This window comes from Xenopus laevis, chromosome 3S (assembly GCF_017654675.1).
Source record: "Xenopus laevis strain J_2021 chromosome 3S, Xenopus_laevis_v10.1, whole genome shotgun sequence".
In the NCBI taxonomy this organism is placed as follows: domain Eukaryota; kingdom Metazoa; phylum Chordata; class Amphibia; order Anura; family Pipidae; genus Xenopus; species Xenopus laevis.
The window spans coordinates 94,078,592-94,106,411 of NC_054376.1; the positions used below are offsets into that span (position 1 = coordinate 94,078,592).

General features: G+C 38.4%; 1 protein-coding gene across 1 annotated transcript in view; it reads right to left on the minus strand.

The window, feature by feature from the left end:
* Nucleotides 1–27,820, minus strand: part of tmtc2.S (transmembrane and tetratricopeptide repeat containing 2 S homeolog) — a gene marked incomplete at its 3' end in the record, with an annotated part of 175,673 nt that overhangs the window by 94,359 nt on the left and 53,494 nt on the right. The window contains 2 exon segments of the mRNA NM_001093699.1: nt 5,372–6,200; nt 27,146–27,716. Coding sequence (NP_001087168.1) covers nt 5,372–6,200; nt 27,146–27,716 — 1,400 coding nt within the window.

Genomic DNA, 27,820 nt, shown 5'->3' on the forward strand with positions numbered 1-27,820 from the left:
CACTGTCCAGGTCGTTGCACCCTTTAAACAACTTTAAAATCATTTTTCTGGCCAGAAATGTCTTTTCTAGCTTTTAAAATTCGCCTTCCCATCGAAGTCTATGGGGTTTGCGACGTTCGCGAACCGTTCGCATTTTTGGACGCAAGTTCGCGAATATGTTCGCGAACATTTTTTCCGCCGTTCGCTACATCCCTAATTCATAATACAAAACAAATTGTTTCTATAAAATAATATTACTATGGTAGCTCACATTACAAACATTGATTAGGAAGACATGGATCGCTGTATACTTGCATGTCTTACCAAGCTCTTGTTTAGAAGGAAAGTGATACAGGTTGAAGTCTATCTTAACATTATCACACTTTGATGTAGGATATCATATAAAATGTTTATAACAGTAACTTGAGGCAGAAATGGAATTAATTAAGTTGGAAAGCTCATATGGAAATGCCAGATTAAAACTAATAAAATAAATAAGTGATTATGAATTTAAACCAGAAAACCTGATATGCAGCTGTGGGTATATAATCCACACAATTATGATGGTAAATATAGCTGTGAAAGAAGGACATATACCTTGCAGTATTTAAAGAAAACACACACATGTGGAATCTCTAAAGCGGATATTAAAGGCAAAGTCCAAAACAATAAACTAACTGACCAGGATATCACTGGAGGATAGTGGTACTGTTGTAGGCTGTGAACTAGGGAAAATGCAGAGGTAGACTTGAGCACATTCATGTAAGGAGCACAGTTACATTAACATCTTTGCTCCCCTTTTCTAAAATCTCAAGTCCCCCACTTGACACTGTCGATTGGGGCTATGCAGGTTAAGTATGCCTTGGATAAATAACTACCTATTCTTCCACTGTGAGGGTGGATGCAGATTCCAGGATCAAAATTTAAATCAACCCAGAAAAAAATATAGGACGTACAAGTACACCTACAGGTAGCTGTCACCACAACTGATGTCAAAGTGGACCATTAGAAAGAGGCTGCACAAATGGAATCTACATATGAGATGTGAAGGAACCTTTGCTGCCACAAACATCAGGACAAGACTTAAGTTTGCCCATAACAACTAGGCAAAGACCAGGACTTCTGGAACAGATGAAGCAAACACATTATTTGGCTATAGTACCAGAAGAAAGCATTTTACTAAACCACCTAATACCAACTATAAAGCATGGCGAAAGAACTGTTAAGGTTTGGGGCAACTCTCCATTTTAGGAATTCCACATTGTACCAGAAGGTTCTTGCAGATAATCTGAAACCATCAGTATAAAGATTAAAGTTCAACTGAAAGCACAACTTACAACATGACACTGGCCCTAAACATTCCAGTATAGCCTCCAAGTAGTGGCTAAACAAAAATGAGGGTTAAGGAATAAAGTCAAAGCCTGATGCTGTATGGGGGATCTGAAGCATCTGTACATGCAAGAAACCCAACTGCATATGTCTCAGTTGATGTCAGAGACTGGTAGAAAGTAATAAGAAACACTTAGGGGCAGATTTACATAGGGTCGAATATCGAGGGTTAATTAACCCTCGATATTCGACTGCCGAATGTAAATCCTTCGACTTTGAATATCGAAGTCGAAGGATTTAGCGCTATTCCTACGATCGAACGATTGAAGGAATAGTCGTTCGATCAAACGATTAAATCCTTTGAATCGAACGATTCGAAGGATTTCAGCGATCGATCGAACAATTTTACTTAGACTTCAAAAAACGTAGAAAAATGAATTTGAAGATCCACATAGGCTAACATGGCAGTTCGGCAGGTTTAATTTCGCAAACTATTGAAGTTGATGTTTTTTTAAAGAGAAAGTACTTCAATTATCGAATACTCGAACTATTTTACTTCTAATCAAATTCGAAGTAAATTCAAAGTCGTGGTATCCTATTCGATGGTCAAAGTATCCAAAAAATTACTTTTAATTTTTTTACTTCGAAAATTCCCTCGAATTCACTTCTACCCTTGATAAATCTGCCCCATATTGTTAACTTTCTGAAATGAAAGGAATGAAAAGCAGATGAAACCGAATACATTTTATATAAAGGAAAAAATACTTTCATGTTGGACAGTCATTTGAATATTTTAGGCATTGTTTTCCAATGTAAGTTTCCATGAACACAGCCAAAAACATGGTGTATTACAACTGAGTTAATCAGATATCTGTAGTTTGACGGGCTCCTTAAAAGAATATGTGCCTAGAGGCAGGTCATGTCACCTCCCACACAGATCACTTTTCAGAGGATCGAGCAAGGGAGTAAATTGTTGCTAATCCGTTCAGCGCTTCAAGGGGCTTCAGTGCATAGCAAATGATATTTCTAATATAAACCATAACTTTCCATTCGGCTTAAAATTAGAGCCAGCTATGTTCCTATCGGATTTGCATTTCACTTGTGGAATAACTTATTACTCATTGCAAAGATTTATAAATATACTTGCTTGTGAGATTTCAAAGGACAACTAAGGCTAAAGGGACAATATGGGGGCTGTGCATGTTAAGTATGCCTTAGCTAAATAACTACCACTTCTCCCACTGTGAGGATGCAGAGTCCAGGAAGAGAATGTTAAACAAAAAAAAATGTATATATATGTATTTTGAACTAGTACAGCTTTTGTATTGTTTTGATGGTTATGCAAAAAAAAATAGATATTCTTTAAATAAGTAAATAAAAACTATAGATTATTTTACTAAAGATAGCCATACATGAGCCAATAAAAGCTGCCAATTTGGGCCCACCAGATTGAGTTGGCAGTTTACTGGATCCTTTCTCATGGCCTGTCAGATATTTTGGTAGAAGCCAGATATCTGTCCAGCAAGTTAGAAATTCCCATTAGATCAGAATGTCATTTTTGTGTTCATGTGGTCTTCTCTCTTTGGGGCTCTATAGACTCACGGTATGATGTTATTGCTGGCCCAGGGACTATCTGATCAGTCTTATTTAGCCAGCATGTGAGTGGCCAAATTATGGAAAGATCCAATTGTTTGGTGACCTCATCATCGGAGCGGTTATTGCCATGTATGCCAAACTTTTCACAGCATAAAAATAAACATTTTTGAATGTGGAATTACAATCGTCCTGATGAAAATAAAATAAAAAGGAAACAATACTAAGGAGAACATGAGAGCAAGAAGAATTAAATATTGAATAGAACATCTCATTTGTTTACCTATCTTATTTTTCATAAGACTTCAAAAAAAATATAAAAAATAAATAAATAAATAAAAGTACCCAGGACTTCATTATATGGGGTAAGTGCATGTCAGTTATGTCCTGAGCAGATCAGGTCATAACCAGGTCCGGATTTGTGGTGAGGTCACAAAGGCCTGGGCCTAGGTTGGCAAAATATTAAGGGGGCATGCCACCCAGCTGCTTTCTAAGGAGACTTTGGATGCTGTGTTTTTAATCAAATGTAAGAATAAAGATGATCGTTTTTAAACTGAACCTGGACTGAGCAATCCCTGACCTTTTGGTGTGCGCTGAAGCAATTTGGAGTTTGTCACTTTCTAAGGAGCACTGGGGACGCGCAACTCCGGCACAAGTGTGCATGCAATCGCAGAGGTAGACAGCGCTAGGACCCCTCGGCATATTGGCACCAGGGATAACAAAGCTCTACAATTCTGAATGACTTTTTGTTGGCCTGCTTATTAAGCAATATTCTATCTTATGGGGCATATTTATCAAAGGTCGAATTTTGAATTGAAAAAAACTTCGAAATTAAGTCTAAGGTTTTTTTTGGGTCGAATATGCCCATTTTCGATCAAATAGGTCCGTATTCGGCCGAATTCTAATTGTTCGAATCAAATAAATAGCGCAATCGATCAAATTCGATTCAAAGTTTATCCCAAAAAAAAACCTTTGATTTTTTAAAGTCCACCAATTGAATCCAAATAGGTTTTAGGAGGTCCCCCATAGGCTAAAACAGCAATTCAGCAGATTTTAGATGGTGAATGGTCAAAGTCGAATTTTTAAAGAGACAGTAGATGCTAAATTTCGATTTTCAATTTTTCGATTTTTTTTCAAATTCGAATTGAATTTAGACTATTCCCTAGTACACAAAAAATAGCTTGAAATTCGAATTTTTTTCATTTGAAAATTCACCTCGCCCTTTGATAAATCTGCCCCTAAATGTCTGTGGGGTAGAGCGACAGACAGGAGCATTCCCAAAGCTGTGTAGAAATATAGCAATGTATATTTGCATAGTTTCATAGCATATCACTGGAAATGATCCAGAATAAAAATATACTCCTTGCTAGTTACACTTTAAATGTACATTGCATCCTAAATCTAAATGTCATTTTTAAAACATGTTGTTTAAAACAGGAATGCACTTTGTATAAAACAGCAAACACTTTGAATAAAAACAACATAACTTGCTTTCATTATACAGAGTAGAATAATATTTATAGCACACATTTCCTTTACAATCGAGTACCTTAACTCTTGAGTGCAGTAAGCTTATACAAGCATTTCAAAAACAGGGCTAGATGCTCTCCAATAGTGACAGCACTCCAAAATGTGTGGTACAGACCACATAAAGTTTGCTCTTTCAAATTTGGTGTGTAAAGTAGCTTCAAGTTGCTGTTCTTTTCTAAACTGTACCTTTTATATAGCTCAACTGTTTCCATAGCACAACACTAAACCTGAACACGTAGGGGCACATTCACTTAGTTAGAAGACACGTGAAGGCAGGTTGGGGAGATTGTCGCCCAGAAGAAGAGACGATTAGTTGCCAGGTGACTAAATCTCCCCGAATCGGGTAGTGTGAACTGACCCTTAAACACTTTCCCCGGGATGGGATAGATAAGGCTGCTAGCACCCTTGTAGCCCTCCCTGCAGTGAGCATACATATACATACATACACACATTTTATTTATTTATTTATTTATTTATACAGGGAGAGAGAGAGAGGAGGAGGAAAGTCTGTTTGCACTTGGGAGTGCCAAATGTTAGGCATCCCCAAGTGATTGTATTGACTTACGTGCAGTTTTCTGCTGATAGGAGCACCAGGTTTCAGGTAAGTAAATACAATCACTTGGGGGTGCCTAGACAAAATTCTAGGTTATGAAAGGGATAACACAAACAAACACATTTTCATTTGCATGAGTTTGATAAAGCTTTTGCAAACCTGGAAACTTTTTAGCGACCAGTTTTGACAGTGGAAGAAATATTGTGATTTTTTACTACTCCACTGTGACTTATAACCGATATACCAGATGATTTTAGGTCACGTCTAAAAAATGCAAGTTGCTGGGCTGCACCGATTATTTTAAATTAAATATAATCTGTGCAGCAGCACTTTGTAACACGTGGTAAATACAATTAAATGAAAAATAATTTTTATCTTCGTGATTACCTTTTGCTGGATTTACTTTAATTCCAGATCGATATAACATTTCTTCATTCTTCCAATCCCCGTTTCTGACGACAGTCTTGAGGCCATAAAAAACAATTAAAGCAGCTGTTGCATAAAAAAAAAGGGTTTTGAGAATATTTTTTTGGGCCTTTATATAAAGGGCTCTTGCACCTACTGTTACAAGTAAACAGAACCCCATGCTGGGTATATATAGAACACGCTCTGCAATAACAAAGCCAACATAGAAAAATAGATTACTGGCTGGCACAAAGGGTACTATTAATAAAGATAAAGCTAAAACAACAATGTTTTCTGTTGAAGGAAGTTGCATTTCATGACTGTTATGGTGTTTTACTCCATTTTCAAGTTTTGAGGCAATCACAGGATTTTGCGCTGCATTTTTGTGTTCTAAATCCGATTGACAGCTATGCCCATTAGTATTCTGCTTGCCATTCATGAATACTTTCCCGTTGCAGTCTCTCTTTATTGCAGAACCCTTCAGACTTGAGTAGGCAAGTAGGATAAGTAAAATATAGAAGGCCACAGTGTGTATATTCCTCCAGTCAGTTATGGTTTTAATCAGAGGCACCGCATCCATAGACCAATCAAAGCTGAGAGTATCTGGACAAAAAAGCAGCCACAAGTTTTTGGTTGGCAAGTAAAAGAAGGTCAGGGTACGTGTAAGAAGAACTTCACAGTCTGCTGCTGGGTTGTCAGAGTTAGAAAAGCTTGGTGGCGTATTTCCCATCCAGTAAAAACGAGCACCCAATAAAATAACGCCCCAGGCAAACAGCAGTCCAACGCTGAAGAAGAAAGACACGTTCTTCTCCTAAAATCAAAAGCAAACAGTCATTATTTAGGGAGATAGAGCAGAGATTGTTTAGATTTACCTATAGCCAGCTCTAAGACATAAAGAAATAATAATGACCATCTGAAGCAAAAGTAAAGTTTATTTTTTCAAGCTGTCCAAAAGTTTTCCCGATTGCATTCATAGATGTACATGTATACCTCTTCGTACATTGTTAAGACACATTGGACTACATTATCCCCTTTGTGAATAGCTTTAAAGGAAAACTATACTCCCGAACATTGTAAGTCTCTATATTATAAAATATATTGTATAAAACAGCTCAAATAAAAAAGCCCTGCTTTATGCAAATTAACCATTTGAAATAATATACTTTTTTGTAGTATGTGGATAATCCTAAATAGAAAACTGGAATTTTAGGAAATAAGACCCGCCCATGGGATCCTACAATTCACTGTGCACACAAACAAACTATACATGCCCATTAACAGACACATTTGTCTTTTGCTTCCACACTTGTTCCTGTTACAGTTAGAGCTACAGTATTTTTGGTCAGGTGATCTCTGAGGCAGCACAGAGAATATTCTAAAATATTTACTTAAATTTATATTACAGCTTGGTAAGATTATTTAATATGCCACTAAATATAATCTTCTTAAAGGTATTGTTTTCCTTTAATACTGTATGATAGAAAAATATGTGGTCAGTATCACTTTAAATTCTATATAATGCATAAAAGTCTGGATGTTCAGAGCTACAGCAGCTTAAAACTACAGACTCCACTCTTTATGGAGCATTTGGAAATTGGGTTGCCCTCAAAGAGAATAGTGAGCGGCAACTCAACATCCATGAAGATTCAGGGCAGTCTATTCAGCTGCTGTAGAGCTGAAACTATAAAGCTTTTGACAAGATCCTGTGGTTGGCGCACAATGCTGAATGATGCTGGTATTCGCCAGAACTCGCCCCTTCTCTTTTTTTTGTGGTAAATGGTTACAAAAAATGTGATTTCAAGCTTCAAAAGATCCCTCCGTGTTTTAACATGGTCTCTACAGCTGCAAAAAATATAATTCTCTAATCGTAGAAATCCGTACTGAGCAACAAATAAACACTACCCCCCAACCAGGATAGATTATTTTTAAACTGGACCTGATGGAGGAAAAAAAGTAGTTGTAGAGTTCAGATTGGCTCCTTCTTGTTACTCCTGTCTGTGAAAGTCAGAATTCAGAGATAAAACAGGACCATATGTACTGTTAGGGAATAAGTCCATATCACTGCTGGAATGTGGATCTGATCTAGAGAATTTTCTATGAAACATTTTGAAAAGTTTTAAGCATTTGCATATTTGAGGCCGAACCTTAAACTCTAGCCATTTTGGATGTGGCTTGCAATATAACAGTCATTAGTGATGAGCAAAATTATTATTATTATTATTAACATGTATTTATATAGCGCCAACATATTGCGTATTGCGGAGTGAAATATTTTGCTGCTAATGTACTAATACTATACCAATGTATAGTGGAAAAAAAAAGTTGCACGGTTTGACAAAGTCTTGCGCAAAAAAAAAATGCCAATTGAAAATGTGTTTGCCAAATTTTTTGCCATTTCATGTAATTTCAGTGAAGAGAAAAAACATTTGATTCGCCCGTCACTACAACCAATTATCCACAGCTGCTAGTTCATGTTGCACCTAAGCAGAGTTTGTGGGTGCACATTCCATGCAAGAAATGGTGGGTGATCTGGAACAAGGTGGAGAGTTGTAACGTGATTTACATGGTGAAACTGTAAATAGGGTATGTGGAAAACATAACCTTCCATTACTCCCAAAGCGAATCACACAAAACAACACAACTGCTCACAGGAAATAACTGAAGATAATTTCAGATGTTATCAGATCTATAGTAAAGTCAAGTCAGCTGGACTTATTTTTTTTCTCTCTTTCTTGAAGCCGTTTTGATTCGGAATTGAGAAAGCCAGTTCAACTCTTTAAGAGAGGGGAAAAAATGGTAAAATAAAGCAAGTCCAGTTGAGGATGAATGATAATCTTCAAATTCAGATGTTATGCAGTGAATTCAGTTGTTTCACTGTTTTACAATGAAAATATACAGTAAGGAAAGCTTTCGAAATTGCGCTATTTGTCAGTTCTTAGCATTACAGTAATTATTCATGAAATTCTTCCCTCCCTGTACAACATGAATTTAACAGTTCTCTGAATAGGAAGGGTAGGGGGTTAAGATCTTGTACAGAGCCATGAGGGACTGTTACAGTGTTACACAGCAGCTCAGTCGGAGTCCCAGCAGATAGACTGAATATGCAGCTTTATTTTTATGGGGCCTCAGTTACAGAAGCTTTATGTGAAAAACATACATCTGCATATGTCCCTCTAAGATTTTCTGGATCTGCATCACTCTAAGCAGACCAATGCTTTTTTACATCTCTGTGACTCAGTGTCTTCAGAACCACGGCACTCTTAATAAATTGTATGTGTTATAAACAGGTTTCCATGAGGCTGAAAAAGCAAGACCATATAATAAGTTTATCTAGCCCACTTTAATCTTCAATATATAAGTGAGAAAACCTAAACACAAACAAATCTGATGTAAACTAACTGTCTAGCATGGTCAACAGAAAACTGAGCTCACATGGTTTCTGTAACAAATTACCGTGGTGGTCTAGTGGGAGGGGGTCAGCAGGGACGGCTTTTCTTCCGCACTGTGAATACACCTTGCGTGCCTCTGCCTTCTTTGTAGGCGCATTCGCGTTGGCATGGTTACGTCAGCGCGCAATGGCGCAAAATTTGAAAAGTTAAAAGGCGCACTTGGGCTGTAGTTCATTGCCCGTTATAGGATCTGTTCCTCGTGCGTTTCCTGGTGCCTCTGTGCTGTATAGCTTCTGTGTTCTGATATCTGTTGTGACCCCTGACTGTTTTTGGATCATTCTGACTTCTGTAATCCTGATCCTGCCTGGTAACCAACTCTTCTATTCCGTATCCCTCCTGATTGATCTCCTGGTTTGAGCCTTGCCGGTCTGACTCTGCTTGTAATCTACCTGCCCCGACCTAGCCTGATTGACTACGCCTTTTTGTCTACGCCTTGTACTGAAACCTTCTGCCCAGAGACTTTCTGCCCGTCGTGCCCCTTTGCTCGTCCAGAACCCTTCGCTTGGCACCTCTCTTAATAAGACCTGACGGCATCCAATTAGCCGAGGTGAAAGGCGGCTGTTAAAGGCGGAAGCAAGAGCCGAGAACAGGGTGCTTAGCATTGGTTCTGGAATCAGGGTGCCGACCGTGATATTTTCACTAAGCTGTGGTCCTTTTCGTCGGCAACAGCCTATACAGGCCCGGATTTGTGGCAAGGCCGCATAGGCCCGGGCCTAGGACGGCAAAAAAATAGGGGCGGCATGCCGCCGAGCCGCATTACGGGGACGTGTGCGTCCCCATTCAATTACAGCAGCTGCGCCGGCGTTTTTTCGCCGGCGCACTAGGGGCTGAGCCTATAAAAAGCTGACACGGAATGTTACACATGCAGAGTTTCCAGACAAAAATTCTATACACTATGCAAGCAAGAATTGTATATACCATAGCTCTACAAGCAGGTTAATAGCAAAAATAAAGGGAATTGCTATACAGAGTATGCAGAAAGGAAGATTCTAAGTCAAGTAAAGTTATATCCCATCATGCTTATAGTCAGTGGTCATAGCTAGTTTGGGCTCAGCTGCCAATCACATTGGAGTCTTATGGTTGGGATAATGGTTAGGGTTCATATGGCAGGAGATTCAGCAATTATGACTGCTCAGCTTGCTGATGGTCCATAAGAAATAATGGCCACAGGAATGTTGGCATTTACTAAAGTCTCAGTGGAAATCATAATCAGATAAAAAGTAATTGTGAAAATGAACCAGTTGACAGCAAATGCCAATCAAGGCCATTAACAGTATTGTAGATGTTACAGAAGTCACATAACTGGAGACATACAGTATCTATTTTTGACCAAGAAAACCTTTGCATCTGGAGAATAGGGTGCTTGATGTATTTGTACAATTGCATTAAATAATAAAGTCCATTTAGCCTGCCAGACATTTTATTTATATACACACACACACACACGGAATAACACCGAATAATAGCAGTGTGTTTCAAAAAGTGAATAAAGCTCAAAATGTTGCTTAATTTCTCTTTAGGCAAGTCAATGTGTTCTTTGGCAAATTGTAACCTCTTTAGCATGTTTTGCTTTTAACAATGGGACTTTGCAGAAGTTTCTTGCTCATAGCTTGGCTTTACATATACGTCTTCTAACAGTACTCACAGGTAACTTTAGACTTCCTTTGGTCTTCCTGAAGCTGATCATTGGCTGAGCCATTTATAGATAGTATTATTCTATCTATTTGAAACAGTATTTTTCAGTTTTCTTTCAGGTTTTGGTTGCCATTTTAAAGCATTTGAGATCAGTTTAGCTGAGCAGTATAAAATATAATTTGTACCAAAAACAGTGATTGATCAGGTTAGTGATGTCAGACTGCTATTATTCTAACTGTATATAGCAGATTTCTCATAATGTGAGATTAGAGTTCACCACACCACAGATAAACTAAGCCACTTTTTCTTCATTCCTATGGGATTTTAGAAGCATGTTTATCAAACTGTAAACATTCACCCATTGATAAATACATTTCTCATAGGAATGAATCTAATCTCACTTTTGATAAATCTTTCCCTTAGCATACAATGCCTGTTCAAGTAAATCTCACATGAGTCCTCATACAATGTCTTAAAGTTATTGTGCTTTGGTAAATCTAGCAGCATCTAGGAGCATGAATTGCCCTGCACCATGGACAGATACATTGTCAAAACACAGTTGGGTGAAATACTGTGTTAAATGACAAGGAAAGTCTAAAATAGAATAAGGCTAGAAATGCTGTATTTTGTATACTTAACATAAGCATGAACGTACTGAACCCCAAAGCCTAATCAAACAAATGATTTATGCTTTCAAAGTTGGCCACAGGGGGCTGTCATCTTGTAACTTTATTAAACATCTTTGCCTGACCCTGACGCTGCACATGCTCAGTGTGGTCTGGGCTGCTTAGGGATCGTCATAAACAAAGCTGCTTGAATTCTGCATGGCTGGGAAGTAAAGTGGGGGCTCCCTCTACTGTTCATAAGTATGATTGTTTCCCTGCTCAGCAGTTAGGGAGCATCTGACAATTTCTATCCACTATATAAGATAAGCAAACATTAACTGTAACAAAAAGGAATGGAATATAAGCCAAACGACATCCCATCCTCATTGTAACATGCAAACTAGTTCAGGCAACTGTTGCAACAATGTCTAAAACATAACTTTTACTCTTAGTTGCAATAAAAACATCTTTAGCACAGCCAACAACGACCATGTCCCTAAAATAACATTTAATTAAAAAGTGGAGCGCAGGCAGCACTTATGCCCCTGACGAAGCTGCTAGGCAGGTGGTGTGGATAGCTCCCACTCTTCCCAATGTAGCTAAGCAGGGTGTCTGCGAAGGGAGGGGTGGAAGGGTGGGCACCAATGGTCACTGGAGCTGTACTACCTACCCATATAACGCTTGATTAGCATTACGGATACTAGAAACTTTCATTGACTAATCTAGAATATCCACCACCTATCCACTCTATGCACCAGTTTTTAATTAGATGTTATTTTAGGGACATGGTCCTGCACAGCTTTGAGTTAAATATGCTGTGAGTCGTTGTTGGCTGTGCTGGAGATGTTTATATTGCAACTAAGAGTAAAAGTTATGTTTTAGATACATTGTTGCCTGAACTAGTTTGCTTGTTACAATGAGGATGGGATGTCGTTTGGCTTATATTCCATTCCTTTTTGTTACAGTTAATGTTTGCTTATCTTATATAGTTTGATTGCTAACTTGTTTATTTCTATCCACTGGAGTAAATGAAGGGAGAATTTCACTGCATACCGTCAGGTTTCTTATAAAAACGGTACACATTTTTTTATTAAAGTATATTGGAGATAGGTTTCTTTTTCATTAAAGAAAGTAAAAATTGGATTTTATTTGTTTGCCTTTCCTTGTCCTTTAAGTCCCATCAAATTAATGATCCATACTTTTCCAAAAAATTACCCCGGCAACCAAAAGGCATATTAAAAGGCTAGACTTTTTTTGTAACTTTCAGTTTATTAACGTTTACAGATATATAAAACATTGCATAAAAACAGTGCATATCAAATAGAAATATGCTTTTAGTCTTAAGCTGACCATAGACGCAAAGATCCGATCGTACGAATTATCGTACGATCGGACTTTCCTATCTCCCGACCAAACGACTGATCTCCGCCTGACGAAAAATGACGGGACTCTCCACACACGGCCCTCTGATTCGTATGATCAGATCTTTGCATCCATGGCCAGTATTATTCTAAAATCAAGGATACCAGCAACTCCATCACAAATTAGGTGACACCCCATCTACGCTTGATAGCAGACATTATGATGGCACTGTATTCATAGAATTTTCTTTAACTGACTCATGTACCAATAACCTAATGTACTTATGACCACTAGATGGCACATCTACAGAGAAACTGTAAGGGTCATTTATAAAGACCTGGGGCAGAAGTGCAAGAGCAATAAGGGCACAAGAGAATGTGTAGTAAAAAAAGGAAAAGTATTACAAGTACATGTGACACAAATATGGACAAAGTATTAAAGACTTATAGGTTAATAGCCTGGGATATGTTATATCCTAATCACAGAACCTACTTGTTTGCATTAGTGTTACAAATAAATGTCCTTACTCTTTATCTGTATAAAACCCATAACGAATAAAGAGAGAAGCAGTTGCTGAACTATCAAAGAATACATTGATACTCTAATTGAGTCATGCCTCTTATCAGTTAATGCAAGAAAATCCAGCAGTTGTTAGCAAGGTAACTAGAGAATTACAGGTTGAATATCCGACAGAGTGCAAAAGCAGCAATGGTTTTGCCAGAGCTCTCACCCCATTACAGTAAAAGCTACTGAATGCTTGATTCAGCTGTAATCTTCTTTCATGGAGACAAAAATAAGAGGTTTAACATGTATTACAGACCAGTGTTCTCAGCTGTTGGTCAGTTTAAGTATCCCACAGTAGCAAAATAACTGATTTTAAAGAAGCACAGGCACTGGCATACATTTCAGAATTGTAAATTATGTACTGTATCTATTTTGGGGCTGGGGGAATAAGTCTTTCTGAAATTTGCATCAGCATACCTTAACACCAATGAAAAATATTTAAACATTAAATAAACCCAACATGGATTTATGCAGCTTGGTTACCCTCAAGTACAAGTATTTTATTACAAAAAAAAATGAAATCATTAAAAAAAAAATTTGCTTGCTTAAATCGGACAAAAGTGGCATTTTGATGTTTTTAAATAAAAAAGGAAAGCTTTAACATATTAATATGCCTACTATTTTAATTGCATCCAAGTAAGTGTAGAACTCCACGGGAGATTTTACCTGCGATAACTTCCGACGCGATGAGACCAATCACAGGCGTCACGTTGGATGAGCTGAAGCTGATTGCATCCGACACGACTGACGGATGAAGACGCAACATGCATCGTTCACATCCGACAGTCGTGTCATGTCGGATTTGTCGCATCCGACGTGACACCTGCGATTAGTCTCATTGTGTCGGAATGGAAGGTATCGCAGGTAAAATTGCCCGTGGAGATCTACTCTAACTAACATCAAATCAAAGGTAACTGCTTTTTCAATATGACTAGAGAAATAATTAGTACAAATATTGACATTCTATGTGAAAGATTTTCTTTGTATGACATACAGTTCTTTCACCACTCAGTTATGGCAACTGTTCAAGAGACTTGGCCCACATATGAAAAAGACTAGCCAAGCCACAAGTAAAGTCACTGAAGGATGTATAATTGGGAAAGAAAAGATAGACAAAGGCACTTTATCTAGAAATGATACCAAACTATTGTTTTTTGTCTTGGCACTCATTTACAGCCTCATTGATAAATGCAAATGAGATCATTTACACTCTTAACTCAAACGCATATTTATTGCAATAGCAGAAACTGTAGCTGCAAGACCGCAACAAAGGTTCCAAACATGCAGAGTGATAAAAAAAAATACATTTACCAACCACAAATAAAAAGTAAGGGCAGAGACACACGTGGAGATTCGGGGAGATTTAGTCGCCCGGCAACAAATCGCCTCTTCTTTAGGGCGACTAATCTCCCCGAAGTGCCTTTCCGCTAGCTAGAATTTAAATCGCCAGCAGGATGGCACTTGGAGCGATTCATTTTCCAAAGATGCCTGAAATTTCCTCGTGAGACCTCGGGTGACTTCGGGAAACAAAGCGCCACGCCAGCGATTTACATTCTAGCTGGCGGGAAGACAGTTCGGGGAGATTAGTCACCTGAAGTGACTAATCTCCCCGACTCTCTACATGTGACTCTGCCCTTATAGGTAAAAGAGGTTAATGGATTTAAGAAAGGAAATGCAACAGCGTTCATGCTGCTTGTGTAAACCAAACCAATAATCAAGCAAAGCCTGGATCTTCCACTTTGGTAAGCATTACTATGGTTAGATACAGGGAAGCAATCAGGAGGGGACAGGGGGGAGAGTTGTAGGGGGCCCCGAGAGTAAGGGGGGCCCAGCCACGCCACACTTACTTGATTAGCCGAACCCCCCCATATTTCTGAGAGCTGCTGACTTCGGGAAGGCATGGACGTTTAAGGGGCCCTGGCCACCAATTTTCTCATAATGTGGGGGGGGGCCTGATCACCAATTTTGGCCACCAATTTTTTTTTCTCGTGTGGGGTCCTAGCCACCAATATTTTTTAATGGGGGGCCCTGGCGACAAATATTTTTTATGGGGGGCACTGACCACCAATATCTTTTTGTTTTTTATTAACATTTGGGAACCCTAGCCACCAAAATTTTTTTTGTTTTTTTACTGTGTGGTGGGGGGCGGACCTGTGGGATGGGGAGGGTGGACCTGTAGGTAGGGCTTGCGGTAGGCGCAGCCCAGGGTGCCCAGGAAATTTTGTCGTATGGGGCCCTGCGATTTCTGATGGCGGTCCTGGTTAGATATGAAGAGACATTTCATCTCATATTCTTGTGATTTAGAGGATTTTACTGCCAGTATATACACAGTACAGCATATATTGCTCCACTAATGTCTCTATTTATGGCTCTTGATTCTACTTCTGTTAATGAGGGTGCCATATCCGATATGAACCACATTCCTATCCACAAAGAAATATCCTTGGACACACATTAGGCCTACCATACCCAAATCCTTCAATTTGTCAAGCACTGGCACCTTCCTTACATGGCCACTACATTTGCATCCATCAGACATTCAAAATTATTCTCATCCGTAACAGTTGTATTCCAAAGTATTCTTATTATCAAATGAAGGGATTGTTAACGTATGGTTCTAACCAAATGTGAAAAAAGGGTACTGAACCCATTGCTGTAAAAACTAGTACTCCAGTGTAACTCGTAACTTCTTATCGCTCCCCTGCTGCTACTATTGTCTCCTATATATTTTCCTTCCCACAATGAATTTGCTCCTCATGCTGCTTCTGTCACCTCTACCCCCTTTTTGTTTTCATTTTCACCAAATAATGGCTGGATGATATGCTTCTCTGAAGAGTACAAATAACTTAAATGGATATAGCAATTTGTTTATGTATTAAGAGCATATTAACAAAATTAATTAATTTTTGTTTATTTATTCTTTCTACCAAATCCCAAAATGGACTATGCTGTTTTCACTATCATACAGAAGTCTGATTGAAAGCAGTCTCATTCTAGTTATTAAAGGCTTAGCAAATAAACTAATCAGGCACCAACTCTTTTATACTATAAACAGAAAAACATAACCTGCTGGCTTAAGAAACTTTGTCAAATGCTGTATGTTTTGTTTAATTTGCTAGTTTGTCAGTTTGATTATATACATAGTTGAATGGCTGGGAAATAAGCTATTTTGTTATAATAATCACTCGTTAATAAGGCTGCTTTATTTCAAGCAAAGTATTTAGGGAAACTGTAGGCTCAAATAAAAGAAGGTCTAACCCTGTTAGCTGTGCTGTTTTTATGGGGAACAATCATAATACTATAGCTAAATGCAGAGTTCTGTAACTGTGATCTGATAAATTAATGAATGATGTTTTTACATTTCAGCAAGTAGGCTTATTTTCTCAGAACACCAGGAAAACTTCAACTCCCCTTGTAACTTGCATAAGCAAAGTTTGTAAAAAAAAAAAAAAAAAAAAAACGCTGTAGACTTATCCTTCTTTTAAGCGGGATTGCCTGCAAAAGTTCTAACTATTAAACCTTTTGGGGTTAACAATTTTCTCTAGTCATTTAAAGGGGTTGTTCACCTTTGAGATAACTTTTAGTATGATGTAGAGAGTGATATTCTGGGGCAATTTGCAATTGGTTTTTATTTTTTATTATTGAAGGGTTTTGAGTTATTTAGCTTTTTATTAAGCAGATCTTCAATTTGCATATTAAGCAATCTGGTAACTAGGGTCCAAATTACCCTAGCAACCATGCATTGATTGGAATAAGAGACTGGAATATGAATAGGAGAGGCCTGAATAGAAGGATCAGTAATAATAAGTAAAAATAACAATACATTTGTAGCCTTACAGAGCATTTGTTTTTTAGAAGGGAGTCAGCAACGCCGATTTGAAAGCTGCAAAGAGTCAGAAGAAAAAGGCAAATAACTATAAAACTATAAAAAAGAAATAATGAAAACCAATTGAAAAGTTGGCCATTCTATAACATAATAAAAGTTACCTTAAAAGTGAACCACCGCTTTAAGGGGCATGGAACAATTTGTTTTAGGGTGGGCTCATGTGTAGGGCATTAGAAGATCTCTTTTGTCTTTATTCAGGTTCCTTGGACATTTGTAATAAAAAGTGGCATTTGCACCAACATCTCTAATAAAGACGTCCATATGACTTTAATGTACCCGCCCTATTCAAATTGGCCTAAGCGTAAGAGGAATAAAGTTTCGCCAGGCAGAATCGGTTGCTGGCGTAATTTTGAAACACTTTGAAATGCTTGCACTGCTGAAGTCGCCAGTGTTTGGTGCCCAGGATGTAACTTTGCATTTTAGTCAATTAGAATAGTGGTAACGAATTTTCACCTGGTGAAGTGGCGCAGTGTACAATAAACCTATACTGTAGTCAGATAGGTTATCTGTCATCTGTGGATCCTAAGGTGGCAATACAATGGTTGATAACAACTGCAGATGGACAGAGTTGTCAGCTTTATCTGCCCATTTATGGGGCCTTCTGACGGAACTACCCGACTGATTATCTGGCCAAAAATGGGACAGATGTCAGTGAGGCAGGTGTGAAAATCCAGTTGGACAAGGACCACTTTGGCTTGTTGATATGGTTCTTGCCCTCAGGGCTGGAAATAGGGGTAGGCAGAAGAGGCATGTGCCTAGGGTGCAAAGGTGAAGGGGCACCAAACAGTACTTCTTTCATCTGTTTACCTCTTCCCCACACAGGAGATAGCATTTTGCTGTATGGAGGCCACATGTGATGTCACTGCACGAATGAGCACATGTATGCATGACATCACCGTGTGAATGCGCACACACAAAGGGGCAAGGTGGACAGCTGGGTTACTCTGCTTCCCCTGATGGCCTGCATCCAATCATAGTGACCTGATAATTAATCCGCAGTGATGTCAAGTTTAGATGCCCCCAAAGCGTGAAGGATCCAAGTGAAATTCTTAAACACGAGCATCAGTGGCACTAAAATCATCACTTCATTGAAAAACTGAGATGGCCAGTCTCTACAACTATTTACTGAGCTTTGCAATACGGCAGTAGATGACATACAGTTCACCTTCGATACACATGAAAATTTGTTGCCCTTTTTAGAGGTTATTTGCTCAGAGCAAGATTGAAACTACACCGTATCGTAAGTCGATTACATGGAATACCTTATTGCATGCCCAGAGTGGACATCCTGGGCCTTTCGCGGATTTTATGTTCTATCTGGGATGCTTTTCAGGAGAGGGTAATGGAATTTTGGGATAGGTTCATAGAACGTAGCTATGATACGAAAGAACAAGTGTCCACTTTGCATACAGTACAGTATATACTAGAGATGCTTATTACATACAATGAAGCATCCGTAGACACTAGGGCATTACAAGATTCGGTTTTGAAGGATGTTTTAGATCAGCATCCATCTTTTGTTTTTCTGAAAGGTATATCCCTGGCATCTTGGTTATCTCCAAGTTTATATGAATCCAAGAAACAGAACATAGATTCAGCTTGGTTGAGGTATAAAGGCATTTATAGGTGTGGTCGAAACAGATGTAAAGCATGTACAGTATTAAATGTCTCCACCAGGTTTACCAGTATATACAGTACTGTATACAGGTAAACATTATACCATCAAACAATATTTTAATTGTAGGTCGAGGTGGGTTATCTACCTGGCCACCTGCACATGTGGGGCCCAATATATGGAAGACCACACTGTGTGCAGGAGACAGGTTTTTAGAACATGTGTCGGCCATTGAAAGGGGGGATAACAAATCTGCCATTGCTAAGCATATAATTGAGCATCACGATAAAGCATCTAATTATCTGGAATTACTTTTCAGATTATTGATAGCCCCAAATATAATATAAGACAGGGCGATAAAGATAAGATACCTTCCAAGATGGAAGCATATACCAACTTAAAACTATAGAAACATACGGGGGCTTAAATCGTAAATGGGAATTAACATGTTTCTTCTAATTAATTTATTTTTTTGCAATGAATTTTTTACTTGATTCATTTATTTTTTCAAGTAATTTATTTGTTTTGATTTTTTTTCTGATTATTTCTAAGTAATTCAATTTTCTTAATACATTTATTTAGTAATCTAATTTTCTTAGTTTCCCATTTTTTTCCAATTAATTCTGTATGGTCGGGAAATAATATTGTTATAGATTCCTCCACTTTTTAGTTCATGTATTGCAATATAAGATTTATGGTTAATATTTATAGATCAATGGGTCATTATATAATATATCAAATACCTATATTTATGAAAATAACTTAGTGGCACAAGTTCTCTTCTTATTATGTATACATATGCCCTTTAGTAGGGTATGTGTGTCTGGTATTGTAAGGGTTACTGCTTTTAGGGGGTGTGTCCTCTAGTCTTTTAAATGTTCACGTGGGCTAAATTAGATCATGCTTTTGAGGAAGTGGCTTTGACCACGAAACGTGTCAAGCAGTAGCATAACTTGGTGGGGGCAGGCCCTGGTGCGAGCCGTGCGTGATTTTTCTGTGCCGCTGCAGCCAACTCCAGCCGGCTGCAGCGAGCACGATCTTCCGGGGGGGGCCCTGCGGGGGTGCAGGCCCTGGCCCATTTGCACCCCCTGCTCCCCCGGTAGTTACGCCCCTGGTGTCAAGCATGTACCCTTTTGGTGCACTCCATTTATTTAAATATTTTTCAATAAAGTGATGATTTTAGTGCCACTGCTGCTCCGTGTTTAAGAATTTCACTTGGCCATATAATTCAGTCTATTTTGGATACCCAAGTTGTAGACCATATCAGACTAATCAAAATATTTCTTACTCTGATCTAATTAAATGGCACAAACAATGGATATTTATAATATCCAAAAGTGTAAACTTATGCCATATCTCATGGCCCAGGTATTTAAACCTTGGATCTGACATTTAAAAAAAAGAATGCAATTATAATTCAAAGATCCAAAAAGAAATTCACCATGTATATTTTGTGACTAGAGACTACACACGTAGAGGCACATTTATCAAAGGTCAAATTTCGAATTCATATGAATTTTTAAAAACTCCCCTAAACTCCCAAAAAGATAAAAATTGACCAATCGAAATTTATTAAAAAAATGTATTAAAAAACTTTAAACTCGGAATAATGGAATCGACACAAAAACTCGAATCAAATTCAAATCAAATTTTAAAAACTTGATTTAAGTTTTTTCTCTGAAAAAAACTCGAACGTCAGGAATTCTGCAAACAACTCAAAATTGATCCCTGGACCTCTCCCACTGAATTAAACAGCAATTCGCAGATTTTAGGTGGCGAATAGTCTAATTTGTGTTCTTAAAGGGACAGAGTATGATAAATCTTGAAAACCAAATTGTAATTTTTTAAAAAACTCAAACAAATTTGAATAACTCCCTAGTCGAATTTAACAGTTTTGACCATAATAAATGCGAAAATTCGAGCCTTATTAATCTGCCCATAAAAGTGGAGAACACAAAGAATCCCCAAATCTTCAAAAAGAAAAGCCATCTTAAAACTCCCCAAATTAACATAGTGGTCCGGGTGCCAATGTCCAGAACATCGGACAAAAGTTAAAATCCTTTAATCCTTTATTCCAAAGCAAACATTAAGGGGCCCATTCATTAAGTTCGAGTGAGGGAATAGAAGAAAAAATTCTTCGAATTTCGACCTTCCACTACAACTTCGACTTTGAATCGAACGATTCGAACTAAAAATCGTTCGACCATTCGATAGTCAAAGTACTGTCTCTTTAAGAAAAAACTTCGACCCCCTAGTTCGCCACCTAAAAGCTACCGAGCTCAATGTTAGCCTATGGGGAAGGTCCCCCATAGGCTTGGCTAAGTTTTTTCGGTCAAAGGATAATCCTTCGATCGTTGGATTAAAATCCTTTGAATCGAACGATTATTCCTTCGATCGGTCGATCAAAGTATTTGCGCAAAATCCTTCAACTTCGATATTCAAATTCGAAGGATTTTCATTCCCCAGTCGAATATCGAGGGTTAATTAACCCTCGATATTCGACCCTTGATGAATTTGCCCCTAAAAGTTACTGCCATACACAGATTCATAGATGTGCAAATCCATCCCAATCTACTGCCTTAAATTATCACAATAGGAACCATTTTTGTAAAGTGCCTCTAGGAAAGAAGTGAAGGAGTTCTTTAGTCTCAAGTAATTAAAAAAATTACACAAGTTCAGAAAATGTGAATTACATATGCTCAATTATGTATTGTGGAACGCTTAACAAATGTTAAACTCAAAGCAGTTAAAAGACCATGCATTTTCACCACTTTTTCCATCTAAGATTGTTTTCGCTTTTCCGTTACAGGGGGAATGAATAAGTATGCATGGCAATGTTTCCAAAATCCGTTTGTCATCGGCTTCTGTTAAGTATTTGGCCATGTACCATTAAACAGCCAGGTTTCCATGACAAATGAAGGCATGCCATTATTTCATTTTATCAGGGAACAATTCTATCCTATTCAAGTGAGCAGAATTTTATCATCAGAATTAATAAATGCCAAAGTAAACATTAATGCCCATGAAAAAACAAAGGTAGTGATTAATTCATTTCTATTAATTAGCATAATTCCATATTTAACTATTAACAAAAGAGATCCAATAACTGGCTATTAGTAAGAACTATATATTTTATATATAGTATATAGTCTATAAGTAGATAAGCAAATATGAAACAAAATATAACTTGTTTAATCTCAATCAACCCCAATTATAAATCTGAATTTTTTAACAGAATTGCAAGGAGAACTAGAATCATGGTAATGTTTCAGGAAGAAAAACAACACTTTTTAACATTTCTAAAACAATGTATTGTTTTTCATGTTTCATATCTTGAAACTACATTTAGAGCCCCTCATATCGTTTTCTTAGGGGACTGTGTTTGACATGTGCCATGTGTACATTGTGTCATTAGGCCCAACTATTGTAACTAGAGCACAAATATTTCCTTTACAACTGAGAGAGTTACACAAGTACATTGGCCTCTATGTTTGGACCGTGCTTTGCACACATAATTCAAGAGTAAAAGCAGTGTCTATGTTAAGGTCAATGTTAGGTTCCTCTTTGAGACAGCTACAATCTTGGGTTGGCTGGACACTGGGAAAACACCTGGTGGGCCCTGCCAAACCAGGCTTGATCCCGGCTCTACGCTAGGAACCTTGGGTGCTCCACTACCACCACCAATCATGGCTGCAAGGAGGATTTAGAAGGTATGCGGGGCAGTGCATTTATCTAGACACCTAGATCTAAAGGGATCTGGGATGGCATTAATGCTAACAAAGTAAAGAAGGGCATCTAGTAAACCAGCATTTGGAGGGGTTAAGACTAATAGTAAACAAGTTGTTTCTCCGATGGCATATTCAGTCAGAAGAAAAACATCTAATACACTTTCATTTTGGGCTGAAAAGCAACGGTACTGGTTGTGGTTTCCATACATAGCATTGATTGGAAGCATGGAGGGCATATAAAGAATTAAATATTATGTGTGCCTTAGGTCTGGGTTTTATAATGACTTTTTTATTTAAAAAAATACCCCCATCTAGCCTGATATGTCTGACAGAAGTCTGTCTTGTCTTAGGAGCGGGCATGTCTATTTGCCTGCATGTGTGTGGACAATGCATTTATAAGGGCTTCTCCTTGGCCATAAATGAAACATACAGGACAAAACCCCATGTTAGCAATGGTTTGTCATATTCTAGCATCCTTTTAGCACCATCCATATTTAGTTTTTGAACAAAGCAAATTCTTCTAGATCAGTGATCCCCAACCAGTAGCTAGTGAGCAACATGTTGCTACCCAACCCCTTGGATGTTGCTCCCAATGGCCTCAAAGCATGTGCTAATTTATGAATTCCAGGCTTGGGTGCAAGTTTTGGTTGTATAAAATCCAAGTGTACTGCCATACAGACCATCCTGTAGGCTGCCAGTCCACATAGGGGCAACCAAATAGCCAATTGCAGCCCTTATTTTACACACAGAATTAAATGACTTTATAGCATCAGGCTAACAGAGCATATAGAAGCCATCTGGGTGGAACAGCTCTTTGGAAATTACAAATAGCAACTGCATGTCAGCCATTCTGTTTACTGATACTGGGTGCCTGCTGACAACAAGTCATTAAAGCACAGCATGACCACAATTTCACACGGATTCCATGTCCTTTCAGGAACATAGTAACGGGATGCTTGAGCAAGCCAAAAACAGGGATTGCATGCAGAATTCACCTGTACAAAAGCTGTTCCATTACAGAATAAGCATGAATTTTACTTCATGAACAATTACACAGTCTAAGGTCAAAGGGACACAATAGCTCTGCTGAAAGTTGTAGTTTTACAGCTGCTCCACTACCTGCCAAACCCAGGAATAGTTTAAAGGTTATTCACCATTAAATTAACTATAAGTATGACGTAGAGCAGTGATTCCCAAACAGTAGCTCATGAGCAACATGTTGCTCTCCAACCCCTTGGATGTTGCTCCCAATGGCCTCAAAGCAGGTGCTTATTTTTGAGGCAAGTTTTGGTTGCATAAAAACCAGATGTACTGCCAAACAGAGTCTCCTGTAGGCTACCAGTTCAAATAGGGGTTACCAAATAGCCAATCACAGCCCATATTTGGAACCCAAGGAACTTGTTTCATGCTTGTGTTGCTCCCCAGTTCTTTTTATATCTGAATGTTGCTCACGGGTGAAAAAAGTTGGGGACCCCTGATATTCGGAGACACTTTGCAGTTGCATTTGCAATTTTTATTACTTTTGTTTTTTTTTTATTCAGCAGTTTTCCAGTTTGCAATTTCAGCAAACTGGTTGGTAAGGTCCAAATTACCATAGCAACCATGCATTGATTTAAATAAGAGACTGCAATGTGAAATGTAGAGGGCCTGAAAATGAGTAATCAGCCATACCAATAACAATAAATTTGTAGCCTTACAAAACATTTGTTTTTTACATGGGGCCAGTGACTCCGATTTGAAAGCTGGAAGAGTCAGAAGGTGAAGGCAAATAATTTGAAAAATGTTAAGAAAGAAAAATATGAAAGCCTATTGAAATGTTGCTTAGAATTGGTCTTTCTATTACATACTAAAAGTTTACGTAAAGGTAAACCACTCATTTAAGCTGTAGGATAAAAGACTATCATAGGAGATCATCTGGTTCTAACAAATGTGAAAGTGTGGTTATTTAAAGCTCATATTTGGGGTCTGACATACATATAACCTGCTTTAGCCTCATACTCCACTATGGCTGCTTTGAGTGATGAAACAAATAATGTTCAAACACTTTCAGCTCCTATTAATGGGATTTTGTCCACCCTATTAATATGTTTGCGAACGTATAAATGTTTCCATGGCATTGTCACTAGATTAAACCAGTGGCCACAGTGCCAGTTATGTTCTAGAGATGGGACAATCTATTGCTGTGTGCCATTGCCAGAATTTGGCCTTTTTCAGCAGGATTCGGATTCGGCTGAATCCTTGTACCTGGCCGAACCGAATCCTAATATGCATATGCAAATTGTCGGCAGGGTGGGATTTCACGTGACTTTTCGTCACAAAACAAGGAAGTAAACCAATTTTTTCCCACTTTCTCCTTTCCCACCCCTAATTTGCACATGCAAATTAGCATTCAGCCAAATCTTCCATGAAGGATCCGGGGATTCAGCCAAATCCAAATGAGTAGATTTGGTGCATCCCTACTACAAATGCTAACACTCACATTACTACAAAAGTCCAAGTAAAATTATTTGACAAACAAAACAAATGAACCAGAAGTTAAGCCAGATGTCTGCTGGCTCAGGGGCGTTTCTATAATGAGGCGGCCTGAGACTTTCGCCTCAGGCAGCAAAATTTGGGTCAACAGAAGGGGCGGCATTTTAGCCACTGTAATATCTGCAACTAACGTAAATTAAATATGCGCCTACCGTCAGTTCCCTCCTGCTTCCCCTTACTTGTTTGGTGTGAGAGTACCTGTGCAGCAGCACAGCGCTCCGATCTTTACATAATCAGTTCCGCGCTGCAAATTTATTCAGAAACCACATCCACCACAGGTACAGAACAAATCTTTGGAATAATGTTATACTAGTACTGAGTCTGCCTGTTATTTCTCCAGTGTCTGTCATCAAAAGCCAGTATGTATAAAAGTCCTCACTTGTGCAGGTGCCCTTGCCAATTTCAGGTGATTCCAGTTGTGCAGTCACCAACAAATCTCACAATATTAGTCTGAGGGCAATGACACCTAAGGTTACTTTGCGCACTATGAGCACCTCATTTTCTATAAAATTCACAATACAATATAAAATGTAATTCCTGACGTGGCTTGGGGGCGTGGCACAGGGGCGCATTGCCATGCTTTTGCCTCAGGCAGCAGAAAAGCCAGAATCACCCCTGTCTGGGTATAGCCTGTATTGAACACTGGGAATGATCCAAGATAAGGAAAGGGGATTACTGAAGAGGTTGCAAGGACACAATAGAAATGAGGACACAGAAAATTCAAGTTAACCCCTTCATTTATACAACTCTTAGCGGAAACAAGAACAGTGAGAATAGAATTGGAATAAGCAAGTCTTTGCTTAATTAACATACACAGAAAAAGAGACAAATCTATTACTGTTCATGTTAATACTTAAAATATTTATTCAAAACAGCATGTTGTTCATGGGTACTATTTATCTTCACTCCAATATCTGTAGTCTGGAACAAAGGACCAAATCGCAGGATAACTGCAAATGTGCCAAATTTTATTTTAATCCACACACGACATGTTTCGGGCGCAACTGCCCTTTTTCACTTGAAAAAGGGCAGTTGCGCCCGAAACATGTCGTGTGTGGATTAAAATAAAATTTGGCACATTTGCAGTTATCCTGCGATTTGGTCCTTTGTTCCAGACTACAGATATTGGATTGATATTTTAGGTGCTTGGACGGAGCACCATAGGAACAGTAATAGGATCCACTGCAATCCTCCGTGTGTATCAATCACATTATTGAGACTATTTATCTTCACTGTCATAGGAACTGAATGCATAAACCAGTGCAGGAACAAAAGGTTGTATTTTACACTACCGAATAAGTGTACAAAAATAAACGTGACTGTAAAAGTCAAAACATGTCTTTTCATATGAAAGAAAACTTTTTTTTTTCAAGTTATAAACAAAATACATGTCTTATAAATGTTTTGTTCTCTCTATAGTACTCTGATATATTTTGATAAGACTCTGTAACTAGGCAAGTCAGGTTAACTCCCCCTTTAAAAGCCTGCAGATCTATTGGCCTAATTTATTTTTTGGGTTAGGTAAGGGGACTAATATAGATTATATGTATAAATCTGTAATAAACAGAGATCATTTACTCACATCAAAACCCAATTGAACACAGATTGTAAGCATAAGGATCCTTCTAGGGTTTCCACCTTTTCCGGTGGGAAACTTTGGGCAGGGGGCAGGACAGATGATGTCTGGGGTGGGGTAGGTGATGATTCAGGGTGGGCCTATTGCATCAGAGGGCAGTGGTATGACATGGCAATTGGTAATTAGCCAATTAACTTCAATGTCCTGTCCAGATTTTTTTTTTTCTCGCTGAAAACCTGTCTGTCTGGGTGAGAAGCAGACAGGTGGCATCTCCAGCTAGAGTCTGGTCGCAACCTGCAATCTGCATCCCGGACCCGCATTCTTACTCGCTTAGACCCGCTACCCAGCCCGACCTGCAAGTACCTTATCCGCAACCCAGACCCGCTTACCATCAAAAATCAGGAAGTGCTGTCATTGTAAACCGGAAGTGGCATCATCAGAAGTAGGCGTGATCAGAAAAAAGGGAGTAAAAATCGATATTGAGAACACCCGCGGCCCAACAAGCTCCGTAAATTCTGAACTCACAAAATCTTTAAAAATTATTTTGTTTTTCTCTGTAATAATAATATTGTGCACATGATCCAAATGAAGATTTAATCAATCCATATTGAAAGAAGAAAAACAGCCTATTTGGTTTATTTAATGTTTACATTATTTCTATTAGACTTAGGTAGGTATGAAGATCCAAATTATGGAAAAATCTGTTATCTGGAAAGCCACAGATCATAAGCATTCTGGATAACAGGTCCCATACCTGTATAGTATTTTTATAGTATTTATTTATATATAATAGTATTAACTTACCTTAAAGACAACAGAAATGATTTGATTCATCTTTAATTTATGGAATACAAATACATCATAGACAGCAGAAACTGCTAAAACAGTGACGCCCTGCTCCTTCCACAGCATACTACAAGCTGCCCAAAATCCAGCACAAAGGATCCAGCACCAGCTGCTTAGCGAGTACCCTCGTGTTGAGCAATGTTTCATGTAGCACAGTAAGGAGAGCAGAAAGAAGAGTCCTGAACCCACATCAGCCCTTCCAACAATTCCTGAAACTGCTTCTGTATGTATTGGGTGGGAGGCAAACAAAAGGCCTGCAATAAGAGTCCAGCATCCACTCCCAAAAAGTGCTTTGCAGAGGTTGGTGAAGAGGCCTGTGACAGCAGAATGCAATAAAACATTTACAAGATGATAGTTCCAGGGATCCAGACCTCCAAATAAGTAGTTAAGGCGAAATGACAGTGTGCATAATGGACGATAGGATTTATGGCTCCCACTGTGTGTAAGTAAGGTCCCCCAAAAGTCATTAAAGAATATGTGGTTCCATGGTGTCTCTGGTAGAAGATCCTGATTAGTCTTGATGGCTCGGCTAAAGCAACAATAAAAAAACAAATTAGGCAAGTGTTTTACAACGCATAGAACAATTGGGCATACTGTAGAGCTCAGATTTTTTGTGTGTGTGTGTGTGTATAT